Source organism: Ahaetulla prasina, chromosome 2, assembly GCF_028640845.1.
Source record: "Ahaetulla prasina isolate Xishuangbanna chromosome 2, ASM2864084v1, whole genome shotgun sequence".
Classification (NCBI taxonomy): domain Eukaryota; kingdom Metazoa; phylum Chordata; class Lepidosauria; order Squamata; family Colubridae; genus Ahaetulla; species Ahaetulla prasina.
Window position 1 is genome coordinate 86,053,903 of NC_080540.1, and position 14,063 is coordinate 86,067,965.

General features: G+C 37.7%; 1 protein-coding gene across 2 annotated transcripts; it reads right to left on the bottom strand.

Moving 5' to 3' along the window:
- Positions 1-936: 936 nt before the first annotated feature.
- Positions 937-11,249, bottom strand: CNOT8 (CCR4-NOT transcription complex subunit 8). 2 transcript variants are annotated; one of them, XM_058168455.1, is made up of 7 exons: positions 11,083-11,249; positions 6,772-6,946; positions 5,258-5,451; positions 4,700-4,861; positions 2,973-3,117; positions 2,278-2,388; positions 937-2,073 (listed from the first exon to the last, which is right to left on the bottom strand). In XM_058168455.1, exons 2-7 carry the CDS (start codon positions 6,886-6,888, stop codon positions 1,924-1,926), a joined length of 879 nt encoding a protein of 292 aa, XP_058024438.1. In that variant the 5' UTR covers positions 6,889-6,946; positions 11,083-11,249; the 3' UTR covers positions 937-1,923. The 2 variants fall into 2 exon arrangements, with proteins under 2 accessions (XP_058024438.1, XP_058024436.1); XM_058168453.1 differs by lacking the exon at positions 11,083-11,249 and adding an exon at positions 10,601-11,032.
- Positions 11,250-14,063: the final 2,814 nt, after the last annotated feature.

A 14,063-nucleotide genomic window follows, 5' to 3' on the forward strand; every position in this document is an offset into this window, starting at 1 on the left:
ATCAAATATATAGAAGTCCCCAGGTTAAGTACATCTGACTTAAGGGCATCTTACTTATGAATAGGCTGCCTATTACTAAAAATGGTACACAATATTGCTCTTCCTTCAATTGTTGAACTGCTGAAGCCACACAATATTTTGATGGATCACTGAAGCTGCAAATTTTTAATTTACAGCCTATTTTCAAAGGTTCATAAAAATATTACATGACTCCCGGTGGTTTGCCAACTCGAACAATGCCATCCAGTATTTTTAAGAGTAGGCATCCTGTTTGTAAATACAGTACAGGTAGTTCTTGACTTACAACAATATACAAAATTTTCTGTTGATAAGTGAGACAGTTAAGTGACTTTTGTCCCATTTTCCGGAAATGGAAAATTGTCTCTTTTTTCAGTGCTGTTGTAACTTCAGTCACTAAACAAACTGTTGTAAGTCAAAGACTATCTGAATGAGTTCTGACTTATAATTAAAAAGTTTTAATTATAAAAAAGTTTTTAAGTTAAAAAGTTAATTTAAAAAGTTAAAGACAGGAATGGAATGGGACTTCCTGTATATTGCTTGTCATGTTTGCAACATTATTTAAGATATTTTGTACATAAAAGAGGAAGAGAGAAGAATTGATGTTGAGATGAAATGTTTTTACAGAGTAGAATTACCACTAGTAATTGTTACAATTTGAATTGTGCTAAAACCCTCACTTTTCAAGTCTGGATTATACACACACACATATTCACACAGGATTTTTACTACATAAAAAGTAAAAGATTCAGGAACCTTAATGAAAATGTGTATAAACAGGAGGATTAAAACTAGCCTCTGTAAAATTTAAATGTAGCATCTGAGAGGTTTTATCTCTTCTAGTGACTAAGTTCCTTTTGCTGACAGTTTTTTTGACACAAAAATAATTTTTTCACAAAAATAAACTCCCAAGTCTAATGCCTTAAGAAAAGTATTTATTTTACAAAATTAAGAACCAATTATATACACAGATGCATTTAACAGCAGCTTGTAATACTTTACATAATGGGGAGTTTATTAAAATTTCACACTGTCAAGATCCCCTCTGCCCCCAAACAGGATTTTTCTTTTCGGGATGATGACATTTGCAAAACTATTAAATGAACTTTTAGTCTACATCTATTGAACAATCTAGGGTTCCTCTTCAAAGTAGTATAAAATGGTAATCTAAAAGTTTTAATAGCCCATTATTACTAGATAGTTGTGATTTTACCCAATTACTGTTCTATTCACAAAAGGGTTAAAGTATTTTCACTCAACATGAAACTATTTTTGGTCCCAATTATTACTGCAGTCTCAAGCATGCTGACAGTTTAATTCTATTCTAAAGTTATTAAGATGAAAATTGCCAATGTGATATCATGGCCCAGCAAGCTAAAGGAAGGAAGAATTAGTGATAATACCATCCAGGACAACCATTATGGTGACTTCTAGCATATAGTTACATTATGTTCATGCAGTCTCCACCACCAGGGCTGAATGAATTTTCACAGACTGACACAAAAGATAAAAACTAGCAGAGGGCTTAGAAACGCATCACCCTCACAGAGAGCAAAAGAAATTTTAAAATAAGCAGTCAAAACTAAATCTGCAAGTGCATGAAAGAACTTCAGCTCTGCTGAAAATTCTGAAAGAACTACTTGCAAATTCAGTAAAGTTTAAAATAAAAAGGAGTTATATACATAGTATGTAGCTCGAGTCTGATTTTTTTTTTACATACAAGACAAACTCTCCAGCCATTATGAAATCACTTAATTAGAATCTACTAAGATTCAAAGTAAAGATGCTTTTTCCCTCTTTAAAAAAACACTCATGCTTTCGCCATATCTTAGAAAGATGTGAAACAGTTTCAAGAAGGAAGTTTACCTCTGTGGACCCATGTTAATATCCTAAAGTATCAATCTGTCACTGGGGCATATTGTTGATAATAGCCAAAATACTCATTTTCTCTTGGGCTGTTTCTACATCTTCGGTCTGTTTCTGAGCTACTCCTGTGCCAAGACCATATAATCTCCCACAATACTTGGCATCATCAATTGTATCCTCAAAGAACAACTAGAAAAAAAAATACAAGTGGTTAAACATTTCATTTTGGGGTATATCTTTAAGATTTAAAACAGTCATTTCATAGCAGCTGACACTTGCAGAACCCAAAGAAATTAAGAATAGTATAGCACATCGCAAAAGGTGTTAAAGAGGGTATCAAGAACAACATCACACTACAAGCCAAAGATTTGGAAAAAAGCCAAATGAGCCTACCTCTTTCATTCTGAAGAATGCCATCCCTGTAAGTAAAGAATCTGACCCCGCTTGGTGCTGCCGGCCAATGCGCTGCAAATCTAGCTGGTCAGCAACTTCCTGAAGCCCTCCCTGCAACAAAAGAATAAGTCTGAAACACAAGAATCAAAGCTCCATCTGACCTCTCTTGACTGGTTAGTGGGAGCTATTGAAGTAAGCAGTAGAGACCAGAATTTTAAAAGAATTTTGAAACTGTCAAAGCTACACTTGGAACTTACATATATAATCTCCAGCAATAATTTGGTGGTTACAAATGACTGTTTTGAATAAGCAATGCTCCTGAAAGTATATGATTTTTATATTTTTATAATTTGAGATTTTGTGTGTATTTGAATGTATCTGATGTTTGGAATGTTATACACTGCCCGGAGTTTTCTTTTTGTGAGATAGGCGCTCATATAAATACGATTGATATATTCTTATCAAGCAATCATAGGGTGCGATGATACAAAAGTTGGATCCTGCTTTCCCCAATGGTATTTAATTTTCAGAAAATTTGTAACTAATAAATTAAAAGCAACTGTTGAATAAAGCCCTCATGTACTTAATAAATATATAACTTATGTTTAATATACTACCTTTTAAATGATATCTACTAAAATTACTCATTTTCTTTTACACTTCATAATTTGCGATTAACAGTGATAAAAATGTACCTTCAGGTTTTTACAGCTCTTCATTAAATACTTAACATCATATATAGATGGAAAGAAAAGATTCAGGATATGAAAGAACTCGTGTTCTTCTTCTGGAAGTCTAGAATCTGTCAGCAGTTTCACCATATAACCAAAGTCATAGCCACTGACGAAATAATGGTAAAATGGGACATGTTAATTAACAGCAATATGACTTGTTATACCATATTTCCCCGAAAATAACCTGCTACCACCCACAATAAAGAGCTGGGTACTGTGGCCGGGCGGGCGCAGGCTTTGGACGTATGGGGCTGCCGGCCGTTGCCTGGCAGAGAAGCAGGAGCAAGGTGGGAGTTTGCAAGTGATCACTTCCCCTTTACCTTCTCTCCCAAAAGTGCTCCTCGGGCACAGCCACTTCTGCAGCAGGAGACTTGTGCCTCACGCCGGCCTTCTGAAGGGTACTGTAGCAGCAGCTATCCACAATTTTTTAACCCTTATTTCGTCCCAACACACATGGCCCAGTTCGGTCGGAATAAGGGTAAAAAAATTGTGGATAGCTGCTGCTACAGTATCCTTCGGAAGGCCGGCGCGAGGCACATGGGGTGCATTGCTTGGCCTCCTGCTGCAGAAGTGGCTGCAATCCATGGCAAAAACGACCGCACTTGCTGGAGGCGCCGGCCAGAGCGGCATCCATGAGGCAACTGTTCCGTGGACGGAATTACTGTGACTATCACCATTAGGTAAGGAGAGTGCAAGGCATGTGGGCTGCGTCGCTTGGTCTCCGGCTTCTTTTGCAGTCGCAATTTGCTGCAAAAGCGGCCATGGTTGCTGGAGGCTGTGGCCTGAGTAGCACCCGCGAATCAGCTGTGAATGGCGGCCTGAGCAGCTCAGCTGATCTGATTAAGCGGCCGAAAAGCCCTGAGGTGACCAGGGAAGGGAAGGCCGGCCTCTTGTGTTGGCCCCATCAATAGGGCTTATTTTTGTGGGAGGGCCCACCCCAAAAATCAGGCTTGGCCTGATTTTTGGGACATGTCCTATTTTAAGGGAAACACATTAGCAGAATTTACTATTATAATCTATTTTAAATCAATCTTTTCCAATTCAGCTTATAACTATTGACAGTGAAAACTGGACGGAGAAAGGTCCTCAGCAAGTAGGATTAAATGGAATATACAAATAAATGCTAAGAACAAAAAGTTCCATGCACCTTCATGATTACAGGAATTTGGTAAGAAATCGGATGGAAAATGTAACAGAAGGAAAAAAGGTGTGTCATATAATCTGAGCCATATGTTTAATTTCAGCAACATATAAACAGCTGAAAGTTGATGCCAGTAAAAAGTAAAACAAGTTGAACCAGTAAAATATGAATTGCCTTCATCATCATTTGCTATTTACTAGATTTGGGAATAGGTGAGGATAATTATGGAACAGTTTAAAATATTGATAAAACAACTTTTACAAAAGCACCATTCACAATGAGACAATCTGAAAACGCTAAAATCTTATAAAAAGTTTGGATGCAAAGCACTGATAATAATCTACAAACCACTAAATATTTAAAATTCCAATTTTTCTGCCACTGAGGATTATTCTCAGATTCATATACACCAACTGTACACCAAGGCCATTCGCCCAATCATTCACTTTTTTTCAAGCAATTCCAACATACAAAGTATACCTGCTTTATGCTAGATTAAACAAAAAAGCCAAATAAAGTTTAACGACATATTGAAAACCAGACTAACCTATGAAATGAAAGCCATTTGACATTATCACTGAGCACCACACCAGATGTCATTAGAAGTTCTGCAAAATGTAAAGTATCAATCCCTTCCTCCTCATGTTTCTGAAATTGTAATCCTGAGCTTGCAAGGAGGTCTATCGAATCCTGAGAATACATATCTTCCCTAATAAGAAAGACAAATAAACATTAAAGCTAGTTTGATTTTTCCTAAACAATCACTGGGTATCATTTATTTGTTACTACTTCCAATTCATTATTTACCATGACATGATATCCAACACACAAAAAAGGTCCAGTTTATATTATCTTTTTATTACTGTAAATAAAAACACACCTTACCTTGCTTATCTGAAAATGGCATGTTGTATTTGAAATCAACAGGTTATTTTGAAAAATATTCCAAAGTAACACATCTTTTAAAGAGATTAACAGTTTCTACTGTGCAGACTTTGAAACACACAATAATTATTTTACAAGAGAATGGAAAATTGACAAAAATACCTTGGTTCTCTGTGGCCACAACTCAAGTTAGAGAAACTATTCTGCCAGTTAGACTTACGTAAGATTGAACTTGAAATTAAACTGCCAGGTGTTGATTCCTACAGGATATTCTCCTTTTTCATTTGTGAAGGTAAGGCCTAACTGGATAATTTTAAGCAGGTCAACATTACATCGGAGCAGTTGATATTGATAATCAATAGAACTGCGAAATTCACCAATTGGTCGAACAACCACCCCAGGAAACTCTGTGTCCTATAAAGGAACATAAGAAAATATTAAACCCAAGCAACAATAAAATCTGGATATTATCTCTATTCAAATATTGTGGTTTTTCAAATGTATGATTATTCATAATTGACACTTTATTATGTATTAAATTAAAAGAAATATATATTATAAATGGTTCTGCAGAATCTTGATTTTAGTAATTTAAGGTATTTTAAATACTGGTATTATTTAACACCTAGAAAGAGGTTCCTGTATTTTATTATTATCTCTGTACTATAAAAAGTCCGACATAATTTTTCTAATATATTCATTTGGCATATTTTTTGACACTTTATAATTTGCCTTGTTATTTCCTTGCCCTTTTTCCTTTATGTTACTTTATATTTTGATCTCCCAAAAGGAATGGAAAATATATGCATGGGTCCCTTCTTGTTTACCACAGACATTTCTTCACTAACCCACTCTCACTGCATTCAATTTATTTTACTGAGATCATGCAATTGCTTTAAAGGCAAACAGGAACAGTTTATTCATGCACTGAAATATTTCTGATGAATTTGGAACAAGGTGTTTTAAGGTTTAGGCTTACAATATTTCTGCATATATTTAAATGTGTTTCAGGAAAGCTATACGAGTAACAATAAAAACAAATAGAATAATTAATCTAAAATTAATTTATTGATGTATATATCAGAACCCATTTTGATACAGTGGTACCTTGGTACTCAGCTGCTTTGAAACTCAATGAATTTGCATTTTGACATGAAAATTTTATCCCAGTACTTACTGTTTGGTATTTAATGCACAAGCTAGAACTTGTAATGTTGGCTGCCTCGTGACTCACTACATTACTCTTTATGGGAAAAAATTGTTTGGTACTCATCCTTTTTGATACTCATTGCACCACCTGGAACCAATTAAAAATGAGTACCAAGATACCACTGTAGAACTAAAATTGATTTGTCTGAGAATGGCAAATCTACGTAATCGTCACACTCTAAAAACATCCAGCCAAATGAGCCAAAATTTTACAAATAAGCTTTATAATACAAAGCCCTGAATGTTCCTACAGAAATGTCAAATACATTAATGTTTATACAAAAATCTACTTTTAATTAAATATCAATTATATAGGAATATTATTAGGAACTAATGCAAAATTTGCAGATTTGAACTGCATAACTCACTTAAATGAAATACTTAATAGAACTAAAAATGCTGAAAGAAGCTTCTTTAAAATATCAAGTGGATTCCAGACCGAACACACTGATTTAAACTAGAATAATTGACTTATCTTAAAAAAAAATACGTCATAATAAAATAAAATAAAAAGCATAAATTTACCATTGCAATGTAACTGTAGCTGAGAACAATTTCCCGAATTTTTCTCATCTCTTCCTCTAGATTGTTTGCCCATACTTCACAGATCACTTGACTATTTTCAGCAAGTGCTGCTGGCATCTTGAAGGATTTGTATGCAATTACAATGGCAAAACGGTGTTCCAATATCTCAAAATATCTAACGATTGTTGATAAAGAAGAAAAAAGATAATATAATATCCAATATTGACAAGAATATCACACACCTCAACACTTAAGGATGTACAAATCAATCCTAAACAATGCAATCATTAAATTGCTCTAAGCAGTGTTGGATTGTTCCTCAGCTGGGAAAAACCACAGATGCTGAAAAGAAATGGATTCAGAAGCCAGTTGCCAGAACGCGGGATTCCTTTAATTTAGGAAGGCAAGAAGTAAATGGGACACAGCCCAGGCTTTCCTTGCAAGCAAGCACCTTGGGAGTGTGAATCTGAGCCTTTTATGCTTAATTCCCCTTTGAAGCTCCTGCAGCCTGATTGCCCTGGGTTTTGTTTTCCTGGGTTAATCTTGGTCCCAGGTCTTTTGTTTTTCCTGTCCTTGGGGTTTAATCCTGTCAGGGGCAGGAAAAAGGGAGTTTCCCATACCTTGGAAAGTTTATTTTTAGCCTGTTTCCTCTTATCTTAATGGTTCTACTTAACTGTTTCTGTGGTCAGCTTTGTTACTTTTGTAACAGCCATTAGCAGGCAGGGAACCACCTATCACATACTTTAAGAGTATGTTTAAAAACTTTTTGCCACAACATTTAAATTCCTCAAGCCAACTATCACTTCAAATTAGATATGAAAACAGACTTGCAATGGGGGGGGGGGAGATGAAAGAAATAATGGTGTCTACCAATATCAAAGTGAGGAACAAAGCAGTAAACAATCATGTTATGAAGCAAAAGAATTCGGCAACAAGGGCAGTAAATCATTTATTAGCAAAACTCAACAAAAACAATTGAGTTAATCTGAACTGATCCAGGGAATGGTTATATAAATGGAGCAAGGCAAAAATTGTCAAAACTCCTCTACTGCCTGGATAAGAAACACTTTCACAACAAAGGCATCCAAGAGAGTCCATATGGCAAAGATGAGCTGGGAGGCAAAAGCCTATTTTAATAACAGAAAAGCTGATCAGAATTACTCTTGAAAAGGAGTCACTTTTCAGTCAGAGTCCTTAACATTCTTCTGCAAGCTGCAAAATCAGATACTAAGTGCTGATAAAAGCTAGAAATTACCCAAAGCTTTGCCAGCACAAGTAAACTCTCTCTGGCAGGCCCTTCTTAGAAGCCCTCAGAAAGCTGCAGGATCCAAAAACAGATAGAGCTAAAGCTCATTTCTCATCTAAAGCTTAAGTTGTGTTGGCAAAACTGTTGAAACAGTCTGGACATGTTCAGCATGGGAAGTTGAATCTAAATAGATAATGAAATTAGGCTCCAAACTGTTACAAAAAAAGCTCATCTTTAAAATCTAATAAAGTTTGAAGAAGCATTTATCAAACCATAAGGCATGATTATGGACTCAAAATATTCCATAGCACATGAAAAAAACAATGTATTTATGTTCCCCTTTATGTAAATAATGTGATAAGTTCCCCTGAGATCCATCTTGGTAAAAATATAGGAGGGGGGAGAATAGAAATAACAATTCAGAAGGTTTGTTAACAGTTAAAGTTCAAAATTTGTCCACTATTGAAAAGAATGGTAAAGAACCAACATGGGAAAGATACTTAGTAAGCATTTTCTATATACATTTATTTTAAAAGGCCAATTCCTCTAAAGATATCAAATACTGGTTGTGAGCATAAATTAATGCTTTGGAAAGGTTAATCTTTGATCATAAGATGTTTGCATTCGCTTGTCTACTCAGATTTACAAATTCAAGTATTCTGTATTCCAAAGAGACCCAAATCCAGGGAATTTCCAAAAGCCTGCCACTCTGACAAATTAGCTATCAACAGACAAACAGACATTAGCAATATCTATGCAAAAGAGACAATCAACTAGCCAAGCAAGGAAAAGACCCAAGCACTTCTCTACCAGCAATCAGCACCCTGGTCAGCATAGATTAACTCCTAGATTAACATCAGACCAACATTCAAGTAAATAATGCCCCAATCAAGAAACTGCCAAAGAAACCCCAACCAAATATCTCTAAGAATTTCCACACCCACCAACAAGGCAATTCTTTTATATAGAATATAAAAGAATAGCAAAGGTCTTCAAGAAAACAAGCAAGCTCAGAGAGCACCAATGACCCCTCCCTTCCCTTCTCCTCGCTCAGAGATATTTATTTAGCTGCTAGCTGCCCTCTCCAATAGACCAGCCACAGCCACAATGCAATAAACAGACCTACACAGATGTTATAAAAGTTGCCACTAAAAAAATGCAATAGCTAGGCTAATTAATGTAAAATATACAGACCACATGATGCCTGCACTGAAACATCTGTACCAGATGATAAGTGTTTAACTGATAGACACTAAGTTGCTGGCAGGCATTAACCTTTAAATTTTAAATAACATGGAGTTTGAATATCAGAGAAAACACTCATTTTGAAGATGACTCCTCTATAAGAATGTCATGTAGGATATATGATAGGAAAGGGCCTTTCCTGTATTGCTCCCAGGCATTAGAATACAACTCTCTAGAGGTGCATTTGATTCCATCATTAAATTACTATATATACAGGTAGTTCTCAACTTGTAACAGTTCATTTAGTGACCAGTTGAAATTACAGCACTAAAAATGCAACTTATGACACTTGTGTGAAATTTTTCACACTTACAACCATTGCAGCATCCTAGTCATGTGATTTATATTTGGATGGTTGACACCTGGTTCATGTTTATAATGGTTGCAGTGTCCAGGGGTCATGTGATCATCTTTTGTGCCCTTCTGACAAGCAAAATCAATGGGAAAGCCAGATTCACTTAACAACCATGTTATTAAACAACTGCAGTGATTCACTTATAACAAATGTAGCAAAAAGAAGTCATAAAATGGGACAAAACTCACTTAACAAATTTCCCAATATAAATTCTGGGCTCAATTGTAATCGTTAGTTGAGGACTGCATGTATTATATAAGTTATATTACATTAATTATATTATATTATCATTTATTAAATTGTCACGCCACCCATTTCCTGCATAGACTTAGAATATATACAAAAAGATAAACAGAATTAAAGTATTAAAACTATGCAGATTAAAACTTTAATAAATTAAAATAAGAAAGGTACATCTTTCACCAATTATAAATCGATTTTAATTTTCAGTATGCATTTTTAAAATTTTGTTTATCCCCATCCATGCTGTTCTGAGCAGAAAAATGGGATGGAAACCGAGTAAATGAATACCTATTTTTTTTTCCTCGAACTTTAATGTGTGTCCTGTTAAAAACACATAGCTGTATGTACACACACAGTTTTCAGCAGACAACCCTTAAGCTAGGGGATAACCTTTTCTCCCCGCCCCCAGAATTTCATCTCCAATTTCTGAGCGACGGGTTGGGCGGGTCGCAAATCGGACCCGCCCAACGTCAACAGGCAAAGCTCTGAATCCACCTTCCCAATCGGCCACAACCTCAACAACAAAGCTTGCTTCTTTCTATCCCAAATACGATAGGGCCCTGGAAACTCCTCCTCTCCAAAGATCACACACCGCGGTTTCCCTGCCCCTGCGTGCCTCCTTCCAGCCTCCCTCTTATTCCCTTCGCTGGAGTCACCCAGGGAGGGGACGGAATGGGGGAGTTTAAACAGGGGCCACCCTGAGGGATCGGTATTAACTGCTGTTCGGTAATCCCCGTCACCTCAAGCCAGCGATATCTGTCCGATGGAAGCCGGCCCCGTGAGGCACTGTCTGTTTCTCCTCAAGCAAGCAGCCTCTGTCAGGCCGTTTCGATCTCGTCTTTCAAAAACGGAGCCTTCCATTTGAAGGCTTCCCAGCGTTAACTCAAAACAGGATCTGGCTTCTGAATTTCTGCCCTGGCTCGCTGAGGGCTCAGCAGGGAGGAGGCAGCCAAATCCCCGTGGGGACCGGCTCCCGGGGATGCTTGGCTTGCTCCCCCGCAGCAGCCCCGTCCCCCGCCGCCGCCGCCGCCTCTGGGAAGTCGAACTATACGAGAGCGAGCGAAACCGAAACGCCTTCCCGAAGACCCAGGACATCCGGTCTGCAAAACAAAAGATCTGCTCCGCCCCGGACTCTCGGGCCCTCCCGCCCTGCCTTGAGCCTCCACTCCGGGCCTGCGCTCGAAAAGGAAGCCCCCCCCCCTGCGCGCGCGCGCCGCCTCACCGGGAGAATCGAGCGCCGGACCGTTATCGCCCCTTTTCGCGCCGCCTTCGTGGGTCTCTGTTAGAAGCCGCTCTAGCCTGGCCCTTTTTGCATCGCTCGATGGTTTGAGGGATATATATGTGTTTTTTTTTCCCGCTTTCCACCTTCCCTTCCACGCATGCGCTTTGCAATAGAGGCTACTGACCCTTTTCAGTCAGAAAACTTCCGGGCGCCTCGGAAGATCCCGGAAAGACGAAAAGGCTACGGTATTGCTCATGCGCATGGCCAGCGTGGCTGCCCAGTGACTGCTGCGCACTCTGTTCTGACTTGGGTTTATTAACCAGTGAAAAGCGCCAATTATGGTCACGTTTGTATGTTGCGTGAATCTTATATAAGGCTATTCTGTAAGCCGCCTTGAGTTGCTATGGGCGAATAGGCGGCAATATAAATTCAATCAATAAAGCAAGTCTGGTTGGGATTTGCATAGGCGGCAATATAAATTAATTAAAAAATAAATAATGCAAGGCTGCTTGGGATTTGCACTTAGTAGGTCTCGAGTTTTGCTAACGCGTTCCTGGTAACCTTAAACTAGTATCCACAGCAATGAAGGCAATCTATTTCGCATCCATAGAAGTGAGCGGTGTCCTCTTCTAGTATATTCCGGCAGCAGATAAAGCTGTCTTTATCCCAAGTTTGCGCGGGTGAAAACCAGTAGTGTAATCCAAACTTTTTACTACTGGTTTTGTGGGCGTGGTGTGGCTTAGTGGGCGTGGCAGGGGAAGGATACTGCAAAATCTCCATTCCCATCCCACTCTGGGGGGTGGCATTTGCCGGTTCTCCGAACTAACTCAAAATTTCCGCTACCGGTTCTCCAGAACCTGTCAGAACCTGCTAGATTTCACCCCGGTAAAGATCCATTTAATTGTGCAGGGCCATATTTTATTTATTTATTTGTTTTGTCACACAGTATATATAAGCATAAGCATGAAATAATTATACAATATAAAAGCTTATATATAAGTATGTAATAACTATATTAATTGGATATAACGAAAGGAAACAATAGGACAGGTACGGCGTAGTTGTCGAAGGCAGCATCCTGGGGAAGAGAAGATTGTGCTCTGTGCCCATATAAAAAACATAACTGGATTCCTTATCTAGCTGTCAATTCATGTTTCCTTAAGTGTAAATCCTAGTAAATTAAAGTCTACTTAAAACTCTTGATTTAGGAGCCAATCCTATCTAGGCTAGAAGTAATTGCATAGAATTATGTAAGCCCTGAAAGCCAGTTTGGGGAGGTGGTTAAGGCATCAAATGAAAAACTGGGTGACTTCAGTTCCAGGCCATTTGAGGCAGGAAACCAGCTGGGCGATTTTGGGCCAGTCACTCCTGCGAAGCAGGCAGTGGCAAACCACTTCCTCAAAATCTGACTTGAAGACATGCAAAGAAGTTTATCAACTGTATTATGATACAAGCCCTTTTATTTCAGGTTCCTCGAAATTCTACCCATAAATAGAGGGATGAGTAGGATGTAGATTAAATGGAGAGAAGGGTTATATACTACTTACGTTGTTAGGTATTTGTTTTTACTGAACCAGCTAAAGATTTAAGTGATCAGTTATAGCAAATGTGATATTGCATGGAATGAAGATGTATTTGTATTTTAAGAGACAGATAAGAATGTTAAATATACTTGCTGTGAATGAAGGAGAAAATTTCTTTTTCTTACTATCTTCTTTTGGAGGGTTTTTCCACATTTAATGTTTATTTTATATTGGATTCTTGTATTAGTTTTACCTGTTTTAATATAATTTTTAATAGTTATTGGGAAAAATAGAAATTCTACACAGAGCCCTCAGATTTTGGGCGCAGGTGATCAGCAATTTTGAGGGCATCATGTGATCATGCTCACAAAATGGTGTCTGGGTGGTGTGCCTTGCTGGTCATAAAGTAGGTTTACTGGGGGATGTGTTACAGAGCACCAATTTGAAGAGAGCAACCATCCTGTCCCCTCTATTCCCCCCACCTCAGTCACTCTATCACTCCAATTTACTTTTTAACTATGTGGATACACTTTCAAATAACTGATACAGCCCATGCAGTGCTTTGTAGTGCTCAAAGGTGAAAAGGTTTCAGAATGTAGCATCTGTGTAAACAAATCTTCCCAGGGAAGAAAATAAATTTATAGAAAATAATAATAATAATCCCAGAGCAAGTATATTGTTCCTAAGAAAACAACTGTTAGCAACAGATACTATTAACTACAATCAACATAGCTCTCAACCTATTATAAATGCTTACTATCAATGTATAACATAACAATTTAAAGTAACCTTTTCAACTTGATCCCTGATCTGCAAGTGGGATAATCCAGGTAGACTACCAGATGACTGAGAACAGCAAATATTATTTTTAAAAGGGAAGGAGAGGAATTGGGTAACTAAGTACCAATCAGCTCATTATCCACAGTACATCAGCAGAATACCTTATTATACATTTGGGTTATAAGCATTTAGAAAATAAGATTGCTTGCAACAGCCAGCATGGATTTATCAACAGTACATCTTGCCAAACCAGTCTGATACAGATTGAGCAATTTAGTTGACCACAGGAATGCAGTGAACACAGTGTACTTTGACATTAATAAATCCTCTTATGAGTCCAGTAGAGAAAATGGGAAAATACAAGCTGGACTATGCTATCTGTAGATGGAATCAGAGTGGATTAAACAATTTTACTCAACAAATGCATGTTAATATACAATCAGATAATTGGATGGGAAACCCTGTGGTTGAAGTTGGTCTCTAGGGCGGTTAATTGCACCGGCTTCCCTGCTGCTCAAGAACATCCCGGCCCAAGTTGCTTGATTCCATTGCTCCAAGACTGCTAGATTTTAGAGATGTAAATCAGGAGTGACTCAATTCATGGTAACCTTGCATATATACCGTATTACAGGTAGCCTTCAATTTATGATCATTGAGCCAGTGGGAAAATGTAAAATT

Coding starts and splice junctions, on each gene's coding strand:
- CNOT8 (XM_058168455.1), bottom strand. CDS start 6,888: ATGCCAGCAGCACTTGCTGAAAATAGTCAAGTGATCTGTGAAGTATGG. Junction 3,118..4,699: donor AAATGGCTTTCATTTCATAG/GTTAGTCTGGTT, acceptor TTATTTCGTCAG/TGGCTATGACTTTGGTTATA. Junction 2,074..2,277: donor CATTCTTCAGAATGAAAGAG/GTAGGCTCATTT, acceptor TTTTTTTTCTAG/TTGTTCTTTGAGGATACAAT.